The following is a 21,009-nucleotide window of genomic DNA, read 5'->3' as shown; positions in this document are numbered from 1 at the left end:
TAAAACACAACATGCTGAGACGCTTCGCTCATGAGTTCCGGGGCCCATTCAAGGCAGATAAGGGGGTATCTTTTCTTTCCATATTAATGGCACTCTCGGCCAATGTTCCCAGCATTTCTCCGCAAGAGGGCTTGGGCAGTCAATGAGACAAGTCGGCATTAACGTCATTAGTCAAAAACTACACAGTTTTCCTCCGGGTCCAGGACGGTACACGGTCGCGACCGCGAACAGCAAGTGACGAGAAGGGTCAAAATCAAGTCCACATGGACAAAACTAAAAGAAGGTTCGCATGAAGATGTGCTATGCTGAGGGGGTATTGAACGACGACCGGCTGCAAGTCATTAGCGGAATCGGCGCACATCTGGGCCAGTTCTTCCAGCATAGAGCTTTTTCTGGGGTACAGCGCTGGCCACGGAAACATTACGATTCAAGCGGCTGGTTCTCCACCTCTCGTACCAGACCACACGGCTCGCTTCGCGGAGGTCAGAGCGCCATTCGTTGAAAACGGCCTCCTTCAGCTTGAGGAAATCACAGTGCTCGGCGTTGTACGGGTCAGCAAAACCCCAGGCGAATCTGCGCCCAACAGGCTCTTCACCGGCCTTAAGCGAATATGGATCCGGAGACAAGATGGTGAAAGGAATATGCTGAACAGCGGCTTGGGAACCGGAAGACTTGCGTGTGCTCTGGCTGCGCTGAGAAGGCGAACTTGGAGACCGGGGATCTGCGCCTTCCTCGTTCGCAGCGCTGGCCTCCGCCTTCTCTTCGGTATCTTGGCCTTGCGCCTCCTCGTCCTCATCATCACTCTCAGAAGAGGTGTACTCCTCCTGGTCGTCCAAAGAAAGGATCTCCAGTGGGTCGATATTTGCTTTTTTCAGGCTATCCCAGACAGCCTTCCTGAGGTATGCCATGTGGGCTGTGGTGATCGTATCGGCCTTGCTTATGACTGGGACAACGGTGGTCTTACCCACGATGGTTCGCAGGACCTGAACATCAAGGCGCTCGTCAAGAACACCGATGACAGGCGTATCAGTTGCCCTCGGAGTTCCCTGGGCAGCCCGCTCAGCAGCCGCTATGTTCTGGTCCAAACGGACTGGATCCAGGATCAAGAAGGTGCAATGGATATGGGTGTCGCGAGCTCCAGGTGACCGAACAACCTTCATTTCCTCACTTAGCGTTTCCTCGAACTTACTCTCAAGGAACCCGGTCACCCCTCGTAGCTGAATGTCAACAATATTCTTCTCCAGGCCTTGAGAGTCCCACAGAGTCAGGCCGACCCGTTCGCCGTCGATCTCTGTCTCCAAATAGTGAGAAACGTAGCCTTCGTTGGCGGGAGTTTGGCGAGCCTGGTATGCAATTTCCTCTGGTAAGCGGGAGGGGTGCTTGTGTGGCGGCAATTCCAAGGATTTCTTGAGGAAGTTGAGAAACGAGGTCTTGCCCGAGTTACTCGCGCCGACAACAAGGACACTAGAAGTACATGAGAATTTGGCTTCACCGAGCGATTGACTGTAGACAGTGCGACTTACTTGTACGGGGTGGGATCCTTGCGCCGACGCAGCCGGCGCGGATTGTTGACGGTACTGACAGCACTGCTTGCATAGCTATAACGTCCACGGTGTGTCATGCTCTCTGCTCGTGCATAGGCGTCGCTCGGTTCCGGGGCAACTGGCGTGCTTATCGTACTGCGGGGCACAGCCTGCTGTTGAGATGAGGCGGGCTGGCTTGCGAGTGCAGCAACAGTATCCTGACGCTCATCGCCACCAAAAGTCTCAATAATGGGCGCCGGCGAAAGATCAGGTAGACGCGGGGGTTGTTGATACATCATTGACTCGCGCTGGCGGCGAGCTTCTTCTTCCGCCGTAGCCTTCGGCATCTTCTTCCCGTTCTTGCTTCCAGACGAGCGTCTTTCACCTAGGATTTCGATAGACTTGGAGCGACGAAGAAAACCCAAAGAGGATGTTCGGCGTTGGTCTTTGGTATCCGTGACGACAGGAGGGACTTCTGCGGAAGGCTGAGTCCGACCCGGGGTCCGGGGTGTTGGTGAAGCGGTTGCCATTGGTTTTTATTCTGGGCGGCCCTTCCCTACCCTTATCACTCACTGGCTGTAACACGAATTGGGGGGATTTGCCAAAGAAAAGTGGGGACACTGGGAATGAATCGTGTCTCAGATATAGACGCTCTTTCGTCCCAGAGGATCAGTTAGTTTAGTGCACCCGGGTTCCTCTTGGGTGCGATCTTGAATAGGAAGGCCCAGAACGGGGTTCAATTGATTTAAATCTCCCTAGCCGAAAGACAAACAAAGTCAGTTCCAACTCATGATTACATTGGGAACTTGTCCCCATCGAAAGTGAGCTAATGATTGTGCGGTCTTGCGGGATTGTCGAGAGTCATATTCTTTGGGTGTACGGAGTAAGGTAGGTATGATCAACGTACCAAACTTACACGCTTATCCTGGAACCAGTCGCGTGTTCCTCCTTTTTGTCCAGTTGTAGCACAACTGCCTCAACGAGTGAATTGATCCGCAATCAAGCAGTAGAATAAATACTCGACCAAAGTTAGAGTGTCGGTGACCAAAGGTGCAACTAAAAGCCACACAGCTTTCAGTAATCACCAAATCGACATGCACAAGCCCAGCAAGCGACTGTCGATCTTAACCCCCGTCGCCTGGAGAGAAGCAGCGGGGCTTTGATGGAAAAGAACAAACGATTAAGTCTGTTCTTATTGACTCACGATCCTACCAGGGAGAGTTGAGGAGAAGCCTGCTCACAGCGTCCGACTAATGCGGCGCATACAATTGCAATAAGATCAAGTAATATCAGAAGAAGAGAAGGATGAAGAGGGTGGGAACAGAAAGAAACGGCACAAAAGGATGACGGCGCTGGAGGGCAGATGATGATCGACCAGTGAGAACGGAGAACAGGCAATGCTTTCCTGTCACCGAACCGACTCGTTGCGCAAACAAAAAGCTCAATTGACCTCTCACTTTCCTGTCACTGTTGATGGGAGTCTCAGAGCTTGCTGGGTTCTCCGATATCCTTTTGTTGTCTTTTTCTTATTTATTTTTTATGTTTTTTTTCTCTTGGAAGCAGATGTTGGTTTTCTTATTCTTTTTTCCTCATATAATTCCTTTTGTCGCCGCAACCTCGTCGTCTCTACTAGGCGGAGAAGCAGCCCGGGAAGCTTTTTTGGAGCTGGATGAAATTCAGGGGCAAAACGGCAGCCAGCAGGGGAGCTCGACCATTCTCATTCTCCCCCACTCAGCACGCTCTCCGAATGTATTAGGTTGGTACTTAGGTTGCTTCTAACTCCCGACGCGGTCTAGGGCCGGACGGCTAGCTGGAAAGTTTGGCTCGCAGCCTCGCACACTGGAGGGGCAGGCCGTTTAGCGATTTCAGTCCACGTCTCTCCCATGCAGTACGACACCTTGTGCGTCGGTATAACCCGGGGGGTTCATAGGGGGGCGAGGTCAGCTTATTTGGAATGAAATCTGCATCATATCTCTCTGCTTTGTTTCGGTTGGAATGCTAACACCTTACTCGAAATACCAGCAAAGTCTGGGAATAAAAGGGCCGATCAAAATCCACTGTACCTACGGAGGACGTCCAGATGGAGGAGGACCACAATTGCCTGAATAATGAATGATCTTCCCCAACACACCCATATCTCAACGCTCGTGCAGTACGGAGTAGACTACTTATTTACGGAGCCAGCCAGAATTGGGGTAGATACTCGGTGGTCTAGAAGTTAGACCGAAACCTATTCAGTAGTGTCTAGCCGATAGATACGGATTGGATACAAACATCCTCATGCTGGATCAGGCGGTGATCAAAACTCCATCCACACGTGGGTACTTCGTGCTATCGACTGTCATCCCATCCCTTGAGTCCACCACCAGATTCTGGTTGCATATGGCATGCATCCATTCCTGCTGTCGTCACTTTTTGATCATATCTTCTGTCCCAGCATGCCGATCAGATTTTGTCCGACTGCTTTAAAATACAACAGATCATCAACTACACTGACATACATATAATCTTATGAAACAGGGGCGACAGGAACAATTCGGCATTCGGTTCTTCCCGATGGCTCTGCCAGACAGTAAAAGACACACACACAGTCAACCGCCCCTTTTCTTTTCCCTTCCTTAGTGCGGGGAGGCACATCCCAATCCAGTATAGTCGAAAAACCTTACGTGGTCGGGTAATAAAAGAAATAATACTGTTATTAAACGATCACTGGACAAGCAATCAGCTTACAACCCCCAAATTTGCCAATGTTCCCGTGCTCATCCGCCTGCTTGTGCCGGTCAGCCCCTGAGTTATTAGTTAATGACTATCGGGCCACTCCCCATCAGGAACTGCCAACCCAAGTACGAAGTAAGCATGGCAGTAGTACCTGATCGAAAACATAAACATCCCTAGGCCATTCTTCCATAAGCTTCTGTAATACAAACTAGTTGACTGGAGCCCCAAATTTGCGCTCTATCTAGTCACCCCCTTCTGGCCTTGCAGTGGGAATGTGGTTCTGAACTAAATGCAGCAAAAAGCAGCCGTAATCGAAACATCAGATGATCAATGTCCACAGAGGCTGCCTTGTAAACACACTCACTCACTCACTCACTCACTCACTCTCAAAACAATCTATCCACAATCTCGCAAAAGTAGTGTATACCCTGTCTTACTCCGTCCTGTATCCCATTCTCCACATATATCCACTTCCGTCTCTCTCTCTCTCTCTCCTCTGATCGTCGGTTTCTGAGCCCCATCTTCGACAGTTCTTAACGGTTGTTATACCACTCTACCCTGTATTCACCTAACAAAATGATTTAGACAGAAGCGAAGAAGAAAATCTACCATCCTCCCTACATCTCACCATCCTCATCCCAAATGCGAAAAGGCAGCACAACGCAAGGACTATCCGGACAAACCGTCGATCTGACAAGGTGTTTGAACTTAGGCCCGTTCGGGCCCGCACTGTATTTCGCTTGTCCAAAGAGCTCCGGTCCCCCCGGCAATGCGTCGTCTCCCCACTGTCCATTGAACTCTAGCCAGTTGACTGGATATCTGCGGTCGTAGGGCTGGAACGTCTGGCTGGTTGTGTCGAAGTTATATGCGTAGGCATTTGCGATGGGGTCCCATAGTGTTCCTTTATCTGTGTAGTCCATGACGAAGCCGAATGGGAGGTTGACGTGTGGGATAGCGTGGTCATGCGTGCTATGTTTTTTTTCAAAATGGTTATCATGAATTGTTCTACCAAGTTTGATGTTTTCTGGGGAAGGGTTCTATAGAGGCAGTTCGTACATACCCAGGTACGGCGTATACGGCATGAGAGCCATTAGCGGAGTATGCAATCGGTCTCTTGCCCTGCTTCTCGGTTGCGTCGTAGGTGAAGGCTTCACCTCCGGCGTGCTGGCTGTACCAGAGTGCTTGCGGGACTCCGTTATCAAAGCGGATCATGTTGTGCTCCCTAGGAACATCAGTTGGCAATGGATGTAGAAAATTAAGAGGTGTTGCGCACCAGTCACCGACGTGGTCTCCAAACTGCATTCCCAATACTGTGTTTCCCATATTGTACCTTTTATATGTTGAGTATGGGCTGCAGCTAGCTTTTAATGCTACAAGTCACTTACGCATAGAAGTAGAAGTAGAACGCATCCACTGTCCCATTTCCATGATCACGAGTGATGATGGTCGATGAGACAGCTCCTTCTGTCTTTCCTTTCCCATCTGGCCTCACTCCTTGGAACCATGCTGGCTCTGGAGTAGCATCGATGCCCTCTATTGAGGTTAGGTAAACACTGGTGTTCCCCAATTTGTTGAGCCCCGCGAGGTTATTGAGCGTCAACGGTGATGGTGCTCCCTTGACTGCAGTATAATTCACCATTGGTGTTGTATGTACAAGCTGCCGCCCGATATCTGAAGGCATGTATGTTTCCTGGCTATACAGCCAAACAAGCGGTGCTGGATGTGGATTAGCATGGTGGTATAAATATCTATCCTGGAAGTTGCTCACCATATTCCAATACATAGCATGGTAAAGCGGTTGATGTCAGATTATAGGTCACTATTGTTTCGGTAGCCTTGGTCACTGACAAGCGTAACTGCAGCACAGTGGAGAATAACTGCACTATAAAGGTCCACATGTTGGCTGGTCAATTGTCATTGATTCCTCAACCAAGAGCAGGTATAACTCTGTCTTGGGAGATTCGTTTCCACTATTAAAGGCGCAGGTGCAGATAACACACAGCAGGGTAGTCGCCGAACAGTAGCCAACAGCATTTTAACGAAGTTATATTGTAGAGGTGCATATCAGGTGTCTAAAGTATGAGACCTACCACACGGTGTGGTACAGCCTGCAAGCCAATGTCTATCTGTCCTTCTGACACCTTCCATGTCGAGGGTCATTACTGGGCATTTTGTTCAACCCTCACTGGTAAGGCTGGCCCGGGGATTGTGGCAGGTGATGGTTCAAAGGAAGGCAAATCATTGCTTTTTCCTCAGCCCCGTGTCAAATACTGGCTGCAGAAACAGATGTGGCCGTCTCCTCACCCACCTGCGATCTTCATTGCAGGGGTAGTCCCAGGGTCCGGAGCATTCTGCAGCCATATTGGTTGCGAATGAGTAGTGGCGCGATAAGCATGATCTGAAGTGGTGCATCTGATGGGCCCCTGTCTGGGATCATAGATGAATGTGATCGTCCGGTCACACTCTTCTCCGGCCAGGTCCCGTGATGCTGCCTGTAACCAGTCAAGTATGCGCTTTTTATCCCATGCCCAATTCCTTGCTTCTCAAAACTTACGGACATATAAACGCCCCACTGAGTGGATTTATTCGGGTGTCTTATGTATAGACTAGCATATACTTACTTCATGCGAATGTTTTACTAGCCTTATCAGTACCCCTCCCTAGATCCAAAGAACGCTCATATGCTAACACTTTATTGGATAACATAAACAGACAAGCCTTGTTAGCGCCCATGCCAGGCTCGAATGAAGTCCTTCAAATAATACTATCGACTACATGAGAGCCAACTCCATACCGAAGTCGAGCACAGATCAACAGAGCACCGCAGTCACAACTTCTCCCCTTCCGCCGCCGCCGCTTGCTCCGCTTCAAGCTCCTTTTTCTTCTGAGCTTCTTTCATCAGCTTAAATATCCGCAAATCGAGAGGTATTCTGTCACCCAGCCATGTAGCACGCTGAGTATGGTTGCGCTCTTCCTCGGTCTCCACCGTATTCGGATGGATCAGTGCACTCAAGGGTCCCCGATTGGCGATAAGCCAGGGTACAAAGGCGCCAAATTGTGCAGGAGTGAAAAGGTTAACCTCGAACATGGCCACCGGATGGGGCCCTATTGGTCTATCAAAGAACTGGTAAATCCGCAACTCGGGAACTATTCAAGTCAGCATTGTTACAACACGAAATCCAACCCCGCTATTTAGGAAGAGGGGTATGTACTCACATTCCCGCCTAATCCGCTCCCACAGTGCTCTCGCAAACGCAACCTGATCTGGGTTGTTCTTTGATGATGGAAGGTCAGTCATAGAACTCTACGATGCCCTGTATACCGGTTTTCACCAACCTGAAAGTGGTAAATATGAATATCGAAGCCCCCGCGACGACCCTTGGTGAGAGGGTCTGGGAACTCCTCGTATGCTTTACTCAAAATCCCATGTTGAGGGTTTTTCAGGGACTTTCCATCCTCGTTTCTCTCACTGCACGATGCCACGGGTTAGTTTCAATGCGTGAAATAATCTACCATTCGTTCGACTGTCTGGCCCGGCATATCACTTCACTTACTCAGATAGCGGTTCTAAGTTCTCATACCCCTCTAATGGCGAGGGATACGAATATGCAAACTGATCCGTCATTGAGCTCAGGCTTTGTCAGAGATACACAAATGAGATGCGCCCTGTTTCGCGCGTGGATCGATGCAGCGAAACGGTTGATTCACGGTAAATTAATCGACTGCGGATTCAAATTGTCTTTGATCCAGACTGCAATGTACAGTTGATCGTTCCTCAATATCCTTCACGTTTTCTGATAACAAATGCAGTATTATATAGATGGTAGGAAAATCAGCTGCTATCCGAGTCCGTATCCGAATAGTAGTAGAATAATATAGACCCAGGTTCCGCCATCGGATAGTGGCAACCACATATACTAATCAACAGAAACCAGGAAACACCCCTCAATAGGTCTATCTAATACCTTACCAATCAAGAATTGGACTGTGCCACAATAGTGTCCAATTTTATCCACTCATTGTAACCACTGATGAGGCCATTCTCAGGTGATTATGCAACACTATTGCGATATTCCGCACTTTTGTCATGAGTGCGGAACTGGGTGAGGGGCTTGTCTTGGCGTTCAAATGTCATGGTTTTGTGCCTGAGGAAAATAGAGTTCAATGGATGGCATATACTATGAGCGATGAGGACGAAGCAAAACATGCGCCTTTTAGTGTTTCCATTCAAGAACCTTGGGCTGTAAAGTCGGGAGAGATTATTGTAAGCTGCATAGTAATTGCTTTTTAAACATGAGTAGTCGGTACGCGGCATGAGAATCCTTCGGGATTTAAATATATTTTCCTAGCGTCTTGATGAAAGGCCTGGACTTAGTGTCTAGACTACTAGAACCCCACAGCCAAATAATGCTACTATCTACCTACGACTCAAGCTGGTCTATATCGATAGCATTGGCTTAATATTTTACTAGATGCTTAAAGAACAGATACAAGCTAGCGGCCCGTATCAGTGGATATCATTGCAAGTAAATAATCTATATGACGCCAGGTAGCTATGAGTTGCAATATAATGAGTATGCAAGGACTCCCAAAATCCACTGGTATCACCAAGAAGCTTTAACGTCAATATGCCCGTCTTGATCAACAAATTTGCCCCGATCCCACTCTCGCCCCTCACCCTTCTTCGACCACTTCACATCCTCTAGCCTGCCTTCCGAGTCATCCGCCGGTGTGGAGGTGGTGTTGCTCTTCCACCGGTCCACAAAGTCGTTACTAAAACCAGCTTCTCGCAACCTCTCCTCGCCCCTCTGCTTCCATTTTGCCCGATCACGCAAAGCCTCCAGGGAAAGTTCCCAGTCGTCATCTCCAGTCATTAGACCAGCGACGGGACGACGGGTAGGCCTGCTACCTGCCTGCCCATCATCATCCTCCATATGCACATCCGTAGTGGGGTCATAGTCAGCTGCAAAGTGTGCATCGATGTTGCTCATGTTGGGCTTGTAGGCACCGCGACCACGGGAACGGATGGGCGCAGAATACCCGTTATCGTCGTCTTTCGCCGGTAGGGGTCCGACAAGGTCTTCAAGAGGGTCGGACTCATCATCCAAAGGCGTGTTCTCCTGAGGAGGCGATTGTTCTTTGCTTATTGATGCATTATCCTTTTTAGACAATTCCTCATCACGGGAACTGCGGTGACTCCTGCGCTCTTTGTCTCTATTCCTGCGCCTGTCAGATGCTCCTGGGGACCGCGAACGTGATCGCGACGATTCGTAGCGGCTGCGATACCGTCGGTGACGACTGTGTGAATCAACATTTCGACTATCTTCCGGGGATCGACTCCTGGACCGAGAATACGATCGATGACGACGACTCTTTCTAGAGGATCTATGCCGGTCGTCATCGGTATCTTGACCATCGCGCCTCCGTCGGCTCCTATGCGATTGGTCTCTCTCCCTCGACGCAGAGCGACTCCTATGTTTCCTTCGACTAGAGCCATGTTTATCCTCATGATCTCGTCTTCTCTCGCGTCGTGATTCTCGATCGGCTGACGTACGTCGACTGCGACGGTGATCGCGGTTCGCATCGTTCGCTGAAGAGGATGAGGCCTGGTTGCGCAGCTGTCGCATTCGCTCCCTAGCCTCGCGTTCCTCCTTGCGCTTTAATGCTGTATTGTGATTGTCCGTCTCTCGGATAATATGTCGGAGGAATCGTGTGTTTGGTTTAGGAGCGGCACCTGTAGGCCTAAAGCAATAAACTGTCAGCTCAATGATGGTCGACAAATCTCCACCAGATAGGAATTTGCTACCTTTTGGGCATATAGGCTTCCAATCCATGTGCCGAGTATTTCAAGGAGCTGTCCCGTGCCTCTCGTGCGAGCACCTGTGCGACGTAGGCATCGTCACTGGGGTCGCCGATTGCTTTTCCGGTGTTGGGAGGCATGGTGTCGGACCGTGGCACTGAAGCAAATGTGGGAGAGAAAGAGTAGCGAAGTATTGGTAATTATATCATATTAATATAGATAGCCTATCAAGCAATTATATCTTCAAATCCCGATGGTGAATATATAGGGGAAAAGGCAAGCGCTGTCTTCTCTTCTAAATTGGGAGGCAAGAGCCATTCATGCGGCGATATTGATTGACGCTGCTGACCGGTGACTTCACCGCCCGGCCGATAAAGTGGTGGGTCCGGTGAATCTGTTTACCTCCGCAATGTTTCTGCCGACGCGCGATAATGAATGGTTTTCGCCTTCACCCCTCACACGTTGTATCGAATACGCGGCAGAGCCATCCCTACAACTGCCATTGCAATTGACTATACTGGGATATTGGCTTACTAAAAAGTTTTATCGACGACACGATGGCCGATTTAACACCCGCAGAAGCACGAAAGCAACTCCAGCAACTGGAAGACGACAATGGCGACTTGAAAACACAATTGAACATCCTCCGCATCAGCGAGCCAATATTCTCTCCTGACTCTGAAACCCGACGCTCATCACCATCTAAACGCAGATCAGATGTATCGACATTCGAAACCCCGACACCAGCTTCCTTGGAAGCGGATTTGACGCACTATAAAGTACGAACGTGCTCTCCCCGTGTGGGGTCGCTCTATAAGACCACCTATTCGTGCTGACAAAACATATAAAGGAACTGTTCTCGAAGTTGCGCTTTTCCTACGTTGAGCAAGTTACGAAGGAGAAATTCTTGCGTGCGATTGTCGGAGATCCGCCCTTGGTGGTCGGTCACAATGAAAATGTTGAGATGGAAGCGCAGTTGGCGGAAGTAAAGGCAGATCTCAAGGCTCGCAAAGAGGAAGTTCGAACCATGGTGGAGGAAATGGAGAAACTGGGTAGGGATCTGGCGATTCGTGAGTGCCCCCCTCGTCTTCTGTAGGATAACGGCTTGTGTCCGTGTATCATCACCTCATGACCACATCGAGGACTGTCCTAACGATTGAAAATTCTTGAACAGGGTACAAGAATGTCCAATTACAAATGACCCAACTATCAACCCTTCCAGAGTCCATCGAAAATCTCGAATCTACCATTGCCGAGCTACGTGGGAAACAAGGATCTGACGCAAACGGTCCAGCATCGCAAAATCTCCCTCTTCCTGCAACGCTAACTCTCCTGTCTGAGCGGGAGGCGGAGCTTGCGGCTCTTGATCGACAACTTGCTGCCGTGCAGAATACCCTGCCCCGCAAGACACGAGAGGCCGAGGCGGTGGAGCGTGAATTGGGCGTTCTAGAACGGCGGAAGACAGAAGCGATTGCACAGGCCCAAGAGGTTAAGAGAAAGAAGGAGGAAGGAGAAAGTGACGGACTGGTGGAAACGGGAAGATGGTACCGGAGTGCGGAAGAAACTCTCAAGAATTTACTGGGTGTTCAAGGGTGATGGCGAAAAGATTTTGGATGATTTGACGATACTGGGACTGGAGAAACGGTGTTTGCGGTGGTTAAGCCATACAGGATTACATAGGTGTTTAGTGCTCAGGGATTTTACTACAACTAGGGAATCAAAGGGTGTGGGAATCGAGCCGTAGGCTACTAGTTCATTCATGGAATTGCATGATCGTACAACGTTATACGCTATGCTGCAGCCATAACGGAGCCCCGCAGTTTTATTCTGGCTAACGAAACCCGTCCGTACTCCAATTTTTAATCCTTTACTCCTCATCCTCCTCAGCCTCGTCGTCACCACCACCGGCAGCAGCGGCAGCCTTCTTGCGCTGGACACGGCCAGGGCGGCCACCACCGTAGGGGGAGGTGAGGGCGAAGTCGATGTGCTTCTGGGAGTCCAGGCGGACCATGTAGGAGGGAACGTTGACGATCTGCTTGCCGACACTATTGTACTAGTTAGTAACTTGGCGTCATCGGGCGAAGGAACTATCGGGCGCGCATACCGGATGTGACGCTGCTTGATCAGGACACGGGCGTGGTGGATGGACTTGGCAAGACCGAGCTTGTAGACGCAAGTCTGAAGACGACGCTCCAAGAAGTCCTCGACGCGGAGGGCCAGGACGTAATCGAGCTTCATGCGGGACTCATCGAGCACACCGATACGGACCAGACGGCGAATCAAAGCGTTACCTTCGAAAAGACGCTTGGGGTCCTTCTCGTCGAGGGTGAGAAGCTCACTGTTTCAACAGTTAGCCAAGTGTTCCATCACAGTTCTCCTGGCTATTCGCAGAGTCGATGGTCGAAGCGAAGTGGGGGGTGCGCATACCGAGCAGCACGACGAATCTTGGACAGGGTGAGCTGGACACGCCACACCTCACGCTTGTTGCGCAGGCCGTACTCGCCGACAATCTTCAGTTCCGAGTCACTAGCGATGACAGTTAGGCATGGGAACACACGACATAAACAGAAGCACGCTTCTGATCAGTGGCCGGAGAGTACTAACAGACGGGCCGACTCGAAAGCTATACCAACATGTTAGTATATGATTCCATCTTCAAGCTTCTCGAATTTTGCAAAGACTGATAAGGCTACTTACGACGACGGGGGACCTTGTAGGTCTTGGAGTAAACGCGGCTATTGAGAAAATTGCCATTAGAATGATGCGATACAGGTTTGGCTGATCGCTGGTCGTATACTCACGGGACGGGGGCCATGACTGCTGATTGCGCGTTGTCGCGAGATTGTCGTACACACCAAACTTCACGAAAATCGCAGAAGATCTGAAGTTGAAGATGCGTTTTGGAGAAGGGAACTAAGCGAGGGACGGTGGAGCCGGAAGCGGACTAGCGCAAGGGCTAGCCCTCGGCGGCGGAGAACGGCCGCACTAAGCACCCGAGAAGTCTACACCATCGCGACGGGCGGCATAGCGAGGCATTTCTTCGACGTCGACAAGTTCTCAACACCAGCACCACCAACACCGCCGACATGGGTCACTCGCACGGTTTGAGAGCCGGTACTCGGGTATGTCGATTTTACCCAGGATTTTTGCAGCACCTTTTCGCTGGCCCGAAACGCGTCCGCTGACGAACTTTTCAGTATGCCTTCAGCCGTAACTTCAAGGAGAACGGCCAGATCCGCCTGTCGACCTACCTGAAGACCTACCGGTACGCCGAAAATTCTCGCCGATTTGGATGATATATGCGTGGAAAGCAGGATCTGATATTTTTTACTTAGGGTTGGCGACATCGTCGATATCAAGGTCAACGGTGCCGTTCAGAAGGGGTCAGTACAAATTCCGCCCGGTGAAATTATGGGGATTCCGACATGAAAGGATTTGCGTGTTGGGATCTCGAAAGTTTTGAACGAAGAATTGGTTTGCTGAGACATTTGGAATAGTATGCCCTACAAGGTCTACAACGGTAAGACCGGTGTCGTCTACAACGTGACCAAGTCCTCCGTCGGTGTCCTCCTCTACAAGGTCGTCCGCAACCGCTACCTCGAGAAGCGCATCAACGTCCGCATCGAGCACGTCAAGCACTCCCGCTCCCGTGAGGACTTCATCAAGCGTGTCAAGGAGAACGCCCAGAAGAAGCGCCAGGCTAAGGAGCAGGGTGTCCACCTCCACCTGAAGCGTCAGCCCGCCATGCCCCGTGAGGCTCACCTCGTCGAGGGTACCGCTGCCGAGACCATCACCCCTATCCCCTACGACACCCACATCTAAACGAATCAAAAACGGTCGATGCGGTTGTTTGGTGTTTCTGGGTTTTTCAAACTTAGGGTGGGCCTTTGCAATGAGACGAAGCGAAACAGAGGGTTCCAAGATGTTCTATCACATCTAAATCCTGTGCATAGATTCCCCGGAATGAAAGAAAAAACAAAATTTCCATTTCCCTGTTCGAAAAAATGATATCCTTGCGTTTTGCCAAATACCGAAAAATCTGCGAATATGGCTTCTACGACCCAACACTAGAATCTATAAGCCCAACTGCCCTTTGTCAACCTTTGAAAGCCGTCACTCGATCAAAGTTCTACAACATGGTATCTACGACCCGCAACAGCATGCCATGGACGACGCGTGACGTAGTCCTGGCCTGATTTCAGCTGAAGTCTGAGCTATTACATGTAGCCTGTCTATTCAAAAGCCATAATGAACCCGTAGACGTAGGGCTGACTTACGCTATTAGTCGTATCTCTGAATAGTACCCAATTTTGTTCGATTCCCCGCAGTGGATATAGTATTCAAGTGCTATTCTCAGCCTCCCCTGATGGAACCTGTCCATCATCGCTCTTCACCATATTTAGGTTCTTTCTCTATTATCAGTACTTTATCCTTATCACGTTATCAGATAGTAACGTGCAGGCCAGTTAATTTCCATACTTGGTCCTACGATGCGCCTATTACTTCCAATACTAATAGGGTGGCGAGTGACATATGTACGTTTAGTAACTTGACCTTACCTGTTAAGATAAATGATTCTTTTCCCTTTCGTTGTCCGTGTCCCTCTACGGGTGTCCTATCTCATACAGAAAGGGCTCTTTGGCACCATCACACCACTAGGTCAGACGCCCGTTATCAGTGAAGTGCTTGAAATCAATTAGAAGCAGGCTTGTCAAATCAAACGTCACTTTCACTTCGCGAACTGCTACAATACCCGCAATTCCATGTTTTCACAACCGACGGGCTCACTGTTTGCTGACTGTTAGTGATAGCATAAGTACGTACTACCATGATGAATTGCATTCGCAATCCAAGTCGCTATGTTGTATTCTCGAGCCCTAGCCTGTGATATGTGCTAGTCGGCTTGCAATCAGGCAGCACAATCGGATACACGACAGACCATCATCGTCAGTCACTCCATCAGAATAGATGAGACTTAAGAAGACTATGAACGTAAGGGTACTTCGACAAGCGTCTCTCTGCGTAGAGGGATCAGGGGTAAGAGGCCGGTACCCCCTTCCCATGATCATAACGCATATGGACAACCGTTTAAAAAGGAGCTAGAGCCAGTCGCTTTGTGACCAGAAGGGTATAATGTGTAAAGGTCCCTAGCATCTCCTATAAAAACATCTATGTGCGCATGCTGGTTAGTTAGTTCAAAGGACAGGAATTTAGTCAGAGTCAAATTAGAAATTGTACTCCGTGATCCGTAAACTTCCTATAGATGATTAGTAGGATAGGCCGCATCTTGGGTAGTCCGCAGTAGCCTATGGTGCCTGCATTATTAGTGCCCCTATGACCAATGTAGAGGCTACCATCGTCACCAGATCCGGTAGTGAAAGTATGCCAGGAAGACTCGACGGTTCGTACATCATCGAAACTTCTTGCCAGCTTCCTTCTGGAGTTGTTTGAAAACAGCTACCTTTTCCTTGCTGAGGCAGGAGGCTAGTACCCCGGGAATGCGGTCCGGTGCCGTTTCGGCAAGTCGATACACCTGTCAAGGGGAGGGTGACCAAGGAAGAGCATCGTGAATAAGAACGGACAGTATAATACAGCTCCGTAAATAAGAAAAGGAGTTAGATACTGGAGACTCCTAAAAATAAGTTTGAACCGTTGGGCCCCTTCCAGGGGGTTCTGAGCACTGTGAATCGGCCCAGGAGCAAAAGCAGTTCGGTTTGCGAAGAGTAACTCCAGCGCGGCTCCAGCCACAGGGTTTGCGGGAGGTCAGCGCGCTAACCGAAAGCAGCCCGCCTTAGTGCCTCAACCTGAACCGTCAAGTCATCGTCCATGACTGCAGCCATCACCCGATCACCATCCCGAGAAGCACCACCTCCTTCGATCACGAACCTCCCTTTCGGGACTCTCTGGGCAGCGGCCTATTACCATAATACTGCCAGCCTTCTCACGCCCCGCCCATTTACCTCGACATTCACTTGGTTACCAGCCTCCTACACTGGTCCCCTCTCCGCCGTCCACCTGGTCGTTCGGAGCTTTTACGGCTCAAGTAGTTGAGCTTACAGTTCAACCGTGGCGATTCTTGATACCTGACAATAGGTATATTCTCAGCCCGTCCCTTCTCATGCATTCATAAGTTCAGGATTACAGTCGCCACTTGTTTCCGTGTTTACAGTTTCAGAACATTTGTCTAACAGATGTCGCAACCTGTTGGCCTCACAGACTCAAGAATTGTTATGGCAGAGCAGAGCAGCCACGATGTGGTAGACCAAACCCTGTCGGGCGGCGAACCTTCGCCTTCCGACGTTCCTGCGAGCACCACCGACAAGAGATCTGCTGGAGGGGACGCGGGGGAGTTTAAAGACACCGCTACAACAACACAACCGGAGACGAACGCGAGTGATCAACAGGGTGAACAAGGAACGGGAACTACCGAAAAGTCAGAGCGAGAAAACAAAACAAAACATACCGATCAGACGCCGAGCGTGAGTGATGCCGACAACGACCTCGCAACATACCTACTGAACCCGACGCAGGATACCCCAAAGTCTGGTCCTTTGCCGGTCGCCGCACGGGCGCTCGAAATGAATGGAGTAACGTCTGGGTCAGATGCTGGGGAGGACACAGCCTCTCAGGGAGGTTCAGAGTCCGATGCCAGTCGAACAGAAGGCAGACTCCGTGCCGGTTCGAAGAAGCCAACCTCCTTCAGGCCGGTTACATTTGCCAAATTCTCTGTTCCCAAGGCTCCGGGAACTCCCCCGATAACAAAGACTTCTGAGAAAGGTATTTTACATTCACATTTAAATACAGAGAGGAATAAAGTCTAAAGTCTAATTCACTACAGCCCCTATGACTTCGACTACTCCTCTGGGGACGCCACCGCCAACTTCCCGTCCTCGCTTGGTCGTCAAGACTACCAGCAGCCTACGCGACTCTTTATCGAAAATGGGAACAGGTGCAGCCAAACCTGGGGGAGTTGGACCAGATCCGAACCAAGTTTGGAATAGGAATCGGCGTAAGACTACAAACCTTCCAGTCAACTGAGATGTGCCCCTAACCATCTTGTCCTTGCAGCCGTCCAGCAAACGCCCCCCAAGCACTTGACCGACGAAGAGTTGAAACAACAGTACGGGATCCATATGACGTCAAGGATACAGGAAGATGGTGGGGGAAGCGAAGCAAAGTGGGCAGATATAGATGACGATGAAGATGACTGGGCTCCTGAGACGATTGAGTGGACCGATGGCACGAAAACCAATCTCACCAACCAAGAGCCTGCGCCATCCGCTCCAATACCCAGCCAAGAAAAGGTGGCAGATGATTTCAAAAGGGAGTTCCCTCCAGTGGAGCAAGCAGCAAGCATTAAGGAAGCGCCAAAATTCATACCGAAACCTACGACGTCTATTGGACCGAACCCCACGGTACTTCGACTCGGAGCAAATGCAGAAAGACAAGCAAAGAATGCCGGTCTTGCTTCAAAGGGACCGAATGACAAATCCCCTTTACTATCCACAAGTCCAGCCCCTCCACCCGTCAAGTCGCCCTGGGCGCCTCTACCACCGGTTGAGAAGATCTCTCCTGTTATTCCTCCAATCCAGGTTCAACCGCCAATGATGCGGGGTCCTACTCGGGAACCTCATCCGAATGACGGCCCCGGTGGTCCTTTGCCTCCAAAGGAAATTGCCGCGGACGATTTCAACAGATCTTGGAAGGAGATGCAGTCGGGGACCCGGGAGCTCTACAATTCTCGATCCGGTCGTTATGAACCTGCTCCTGATACGAGGAAAGGGACTTGGCGCGCTGAACAGAGTTACCGCACCCCTGCCTTGTTGCAGAGGCCTGCCCAAGGTGAACAAAGTGGGCCAGCAGAACCCTCACCCGCTTTTCAGACACACCGATCGAGTGGTCAAGATGGTATGCACTGGACACGGCGTCGAACATCGTCTAATGTGAGTGGGGGAAGCGGCAGCTTTGGGCGTCGGATGTCGATTGGTAGGCCCGATGTGCCTCAGAAAGTGTTTGAATCTAGGAGAGGATCCCAGGTAAACGGGATGATTGAAGCTGCCATTCCTTCTAGAGAAATGCCACCTTCTAAGGAAGCTTCTCTACGCGAGATCTCCCCTTCCCGACGTGGTCCTGGTCCTTGGCCTTCAAGAGGTGCTGCAAATGTGCAAGACAGAATGACCAATGCGCCGGGCGGAACAGCACAGCCACCCAATGCTCCAGCAGCTGAGGAACAGGCGGCAGCCCCCCAACCGCCTCAGGAAGACCCTGTCGCTATGCAAGAACGCATCATGAAGGAAAAGAGGATGGAAGCTCGGCAGCGGAGGCTAGAGCAGGAGGAGCGGGAAGAGGCTGCGAAGCGCGAAAGGATTCGGCAGAAGCTTGAGGCGCTTGGTCCTCCGCCCGAAAAGGCAAAAACAAGGCGTAAGGAGTCTCTGGATGCCGGTAAGCCTGAAACAAGTATCGCGCAGGCTACCGCGCAAGCTGCCCATTCTCCTCCAAAGCCCCCAGTGCCTGAGCCGAGCGGGGAGCCGAAGCAATATGGAATGATGAAGGTTCACCATCCGGACACGGTGAAGAAGCTTGTGGATAGAGAAAGGGGCAATGCGGATAAAGCACCATCGGTGGCCACTGCGCGACGCACCTCTTCGCCGGCTCGTGAGCCCAAGCAAGAGACTGGCGTGCCGAACGGATCTCAACAACCTGTTGATGCTGAAACAGCAAGCTCAGAGAAATTGCCGGAGACCAAGGCCGATGAACAAAATCCCCAGTGGAGAGGCAACCTCACTACCCCCAGCACCTATCTGCCTTGGTCCCCGAATCCAAAGTTTGTGGGACCGGCACCTCCTGCCATCTCAAATCCTTGGAAGCCTCTTAGCAATGACAAGACTCTGGGCAACGGTATCTTCGAGCAGAGCCTTGGAGGCTTCCCAGGGAGGGATATCTCCATACGCAGCCATCTAGGTCTTGATCAGCCACCCATGGCCCCGGCGACGCAACCCTTCTCCGCTCCCTCGCGATCTCCACAGGAAAGTGCGTCTATCTCTCCGTTACCATCCCCGGAAGCCAGGCATGTTTCTTACGACAACATAAATCCCATGCTGCGTCCTGGGCCTATCGGACCTCCAAGCTCGCAGCACTCGCACCGGCAACAACAAACAGTGGCCTGGAACAATTTCCATGCAGTTGCTGCCAAACGTGATGCAGAGGAGAACGAGAAGCTTCGTAACGAGTATAATTCGATGCGCGAGGGCCCGTCTGCTTCACTCCCTGTTACCTTCAACGAAACCTGGCGGCAGGTCCGAACCGGTGACCAGGCTGGACAGAGACAAGTCGTTGGAATCACTAGATCAGCAGACAACAACGCACCTCTGCCAAACCCTCTTCCCGGATTTGACCCCGCCGTCAGCTCTTTGCCGTTCACTGAGACTCCTGCTCGTCCTCTCGGCAGCGTTCCGGTTCGAAGTTCTAGATTCTTCCCTCAGGCAACGGAGCATCAGAGGAAGCCAGCGAATGACGAAGGAGACTATTTCCGGAGTACCTCGCCGCCTCCCCCTGAAGAAATGTCAAACCATCCAGTCTATACCGGTGACTCGAACAGGCCTTTGGTTCATCTTCCTGCGCCGAAACCCATTGTCAAACTCCCTCCCAAAGTCGTCGCTCCGCCGCCACCTCCTCCCACCTTTGCCTCGATGGTTGCTGCGCCTCCACGCCCACAGCACGGTACAACGGCCACATCCTGGCAGGAGAAGATAAACACTCTCTTCGGCAAGAAGACAATACCCGAAAAGAGAAATGCGCTGGCGGTCACATCAGCGACCAAAGAGCCTCTTGATGTTCAGTTGCATATTGCTTCGGTCTCAGTCTCCCTTCCTTGCAACGGCGAGCTTCATGTCGGAGACGGTGAGATAAGTGCGAAGCAAGTTGAAGAAGCGGAGGAGATCTTCGAAGACCGTGAAGTAGGGTCTCTACCAGTCGTCAGGGTCCCAACCAGAGCGCCTCCAGCAGCGTGGCAGGCTGCGCGAGCACCTTCGCAGTCCCGGTTGCGCTCCAAGCACCTGAAGTCGATGCAGATCCTCAGTGTTGAGCCTTTTTTCGTTGGATATAACGATAGGGATTCCTCGGGAAACATCAGGGTCTCGATCCGCTTCCCCGGTGCGGCCCTAGCAAAGACCCTGACTCTCCCTCGAAAGGCAGGGGCAAACAATCCTCGCCCACGCGGTCCTTCGAGCTATAATAAACCTCGAAAGACTACAAAGCCGCGTGAGGGCACCGCCTCCTCACAAGCAAAGAAACCTGCCGCGTCTCAGCAAACTAACGGCAGCAGCTCTCCGCGACGTCAGTCCCGGACTGCATCCTGGGGACCCCGTACCTTCAGCGGATCCCAGTGAAGTCAATCGTTCTTTTCCATGCGGAGTGAAGTCTCATGATTCGAGTTTCAGCTGTTAGCCTTGTGTTGGCTTTTGCCGGGTTTCAGAAATTCATTGAGCGTTACATTTCGGTAATGATTAGCTACGCTTGCGAGGGAATCCGATGGATTTGGGTTTGGTTTGAAATTTTTCAGTATTCCTTTAATGTTTCTCCTCGCTTACCGTGCCATATTCCCTGCGTGCGCATATTGTCAGCGGCTCCCCCTTCTCCAAAGTAACATACGCCATGAGTTGAGCGGGGCGACTGCTGCCATTCTATACAAACTCTCATCACACACACGCGCGCTACCACCATGTTCAGTGCTTCTTCATCTCTTGTCTTCACGGGGGTCTGACCCAACCCATGTCACGTCTTTCCGAATCCCCCCATCCAATATTCCATCTGCTCGTACCCGTTATCCTTACCTCCTTTCACGAATCTTGAGTCTCCTAAATCCCGTATGTGCGGTGCTGTATCATGATCAATGCAGTTCACTCACAAAACCCTCCCTCTCATCCTACTCACAACCTACGCCAACTCCCTTCATCTCCCTGTCGCTTT

The 21,009-nt window shown here is 50.9% G+C and overlaps 8 protein-coding genes across 8 annotated transcripts; 3 read left to right on the top strand and 5 right to left on the bottom strand.

Annotated features, from left to right (window-relative positions):
• Nucleotides 1-341: 341 nt before the first annotated feature.
• Nucleotides 342-2,053, bottom strand: aspE (septin; the record flags this gene model as incomplete). Its single annotated transcript, XM_067616974.1, has 2 exons — nt 342-1,464; nt 1,524-2,053. The coding sequence occupies 2 exons, from the start codon at nt 2,051-2,053 to the stop codon at nt 342-344; spliced, it is 1,653 nt and encodes a 550-aa protein (XP_067482747.1).
• A 2,746-nt stretch (nt 2,054-4,799) lies between these two features.
• ASPBRDRAFT_371832 (uncharacterized protein) lies at nt 4,800-6,229 on the bottom strand. The gene is made up of 5 exons (XM_067623675.1): nt 6,010-6,229; nt 5,627-5,957; nt 5,515-5,571; nt 5,302-5,463; nt 4,800-5,210 (listed from the first exon to the last, which is right to left on the bottom strand). The coding sequence occupies exons 1-5, from the start codon at nt 6,137-6,139 to the stop codon at nt 4,859-4,861; spliced, it is 1,032 nt and encodes a 343-aa protein (XP_067482746.1). The 5' UTR covers nt 6,140-6,229; the 3' UTR covers nt 4,800-4,858.
• An 893-nt stretch (nt 6,230-7,122) lies between these two features.
• Nucleotides 7,123-7,866, bottom strand: ASPBRDRAFT_91182 (uncharacterized protein; the record flags this gene model as incomplete). Its single annotated transcript, XM_067629529.1, has 4 exons — nt 7,123-7,388; nt 7,458-7,515; nt 7,578-7,710; nt 7,796-7,866. Coding segments are annotated over 4 exons (528 nt in total), but the record flags the coding sequence as incomplete, so codon positions are not given.
• A 979-nt stretch (nt 7,867-8,845) lies between these two features.
• Nucleotides 8,846-10,181, bottom strand: ASPBRDRAFT_191727 (uncharacterized protein; the record flags this gene model as incomplete). Its single annotated transcript, XM_067620398.1, has 4 exons — nt 8,846-9,361; nt 9,424-9,728; nt 9,796-9,983; nt 10,048-10,181. The coding sequence occupies 4 exons, from the start codon at nt 10,179-10,181 to the stop codon at nt 8,846-8,848; spliced, it is 1,143 nt and encodes a 380-aa protein (XP_067482744.1).
• Nucleotides 10,182-10,466: 285 nt separating this feature from the next.
• Nucleotides 10,467-11,984, top strand: ASPBRDRAFT_168449 (uncharacterized protein). The gene is made up of 3 exons (XM_067619644.1): nt 10,467-10,820; nt 10,892-11,111; nt 11,216-11,984. Exons 1-3 carry the CDS (start codon nt 10,599-10,601, stop codon nt 11,635-11,637), a joined length of 864 nt encoding a protein of 287 aa, XP_067482743.1. The 5' UTR covers nt 10,467-10,598; the 3' UTR covers nt 11,638-11,984.
• Nucleotides 11,840-12,856, bottom strand: ASPBRDRAFT_37783 (40S ribosomal protein uS4; the record flags this gene model as incomplete). The annotated part of the gene is made up of 6 exons (XM_067623796.1): nt 11,840-12,086; nt 12,146-12,379; nt 12,469-12,567; nt 12,646-12,664; nt 12,739-12,776; nt 12,843-12,856. 6 exons carry the CDS (start codon nt 12,854-12,856, stop codon nt 11,909-11,911), a joined length of 582 nt encoding a protein of 193 aa, XP_067482742.1. The 3' UTR covers nt 11,840-11,908.
• A 425-nt stretch (nt 12,857-13,281) lies between these two features.
• ASPBRDRAFT_37781 (60S ribosomal protein eL21) lies at nt 13,282-14,195 on the top strand. Its single transcript, XM_067623795.1, has 2 exons — nt 13,282-13,306; nt 13,377-14,195. Exon 2 carries the CDS (start codon nt 13,540-13,542, stop codon nt 13,861-13,863), a length of 324 nt encoding a protein of 107 aa, XP_067482741.1. The 5' UTR covers nt 13,282-13,306; nt 13,377-13,539; the 3' UTR covers nt 13,864-14,195.
• A 2,037-nt stretch (nt 14,196-16,232) lies between these two features.
• On the top strand, nt 16,233-20,429 carry ASPBRDRAFT_26074 (uncharacterized protein; the record flags this gene model as incomplete). The annotated part of the gene is made up of 3 exons (XM_067622231.1): nt 16,233-16,818; nt 16,880-17,050; nt 17,110-20,429. The coding sequence occupies 3 exons, from the start codon at nt 16,233-16,235 to the stop codon at nt 20,427-20,429; spliced, it is 4,077 nt and encodes a 1,358-aa protein (XP_067482740.1).
• Between the last annotated feature and the right edge of the window lie 580 nt (nt 20,430-21,009).

The sequence above is a fragment of the Aspergillus brasiliensis genome, assembly GCF_001889945.1.
Source record: "Aspergillus brasiliensis CBS 101740 unplaced genomic scaffold ASPBRscaffold_2, whole genome shotgun sequence".
NCBI lineage: Eukaryota > Fungi > Ascomycota > Eurotiomycetes > Eurotiales > Aspergillaceae > Aspergillus > Aspergillus brasiliensis.
This window is presented reverse-complemented; position numbering and strand designations above follow the sequence as displayed.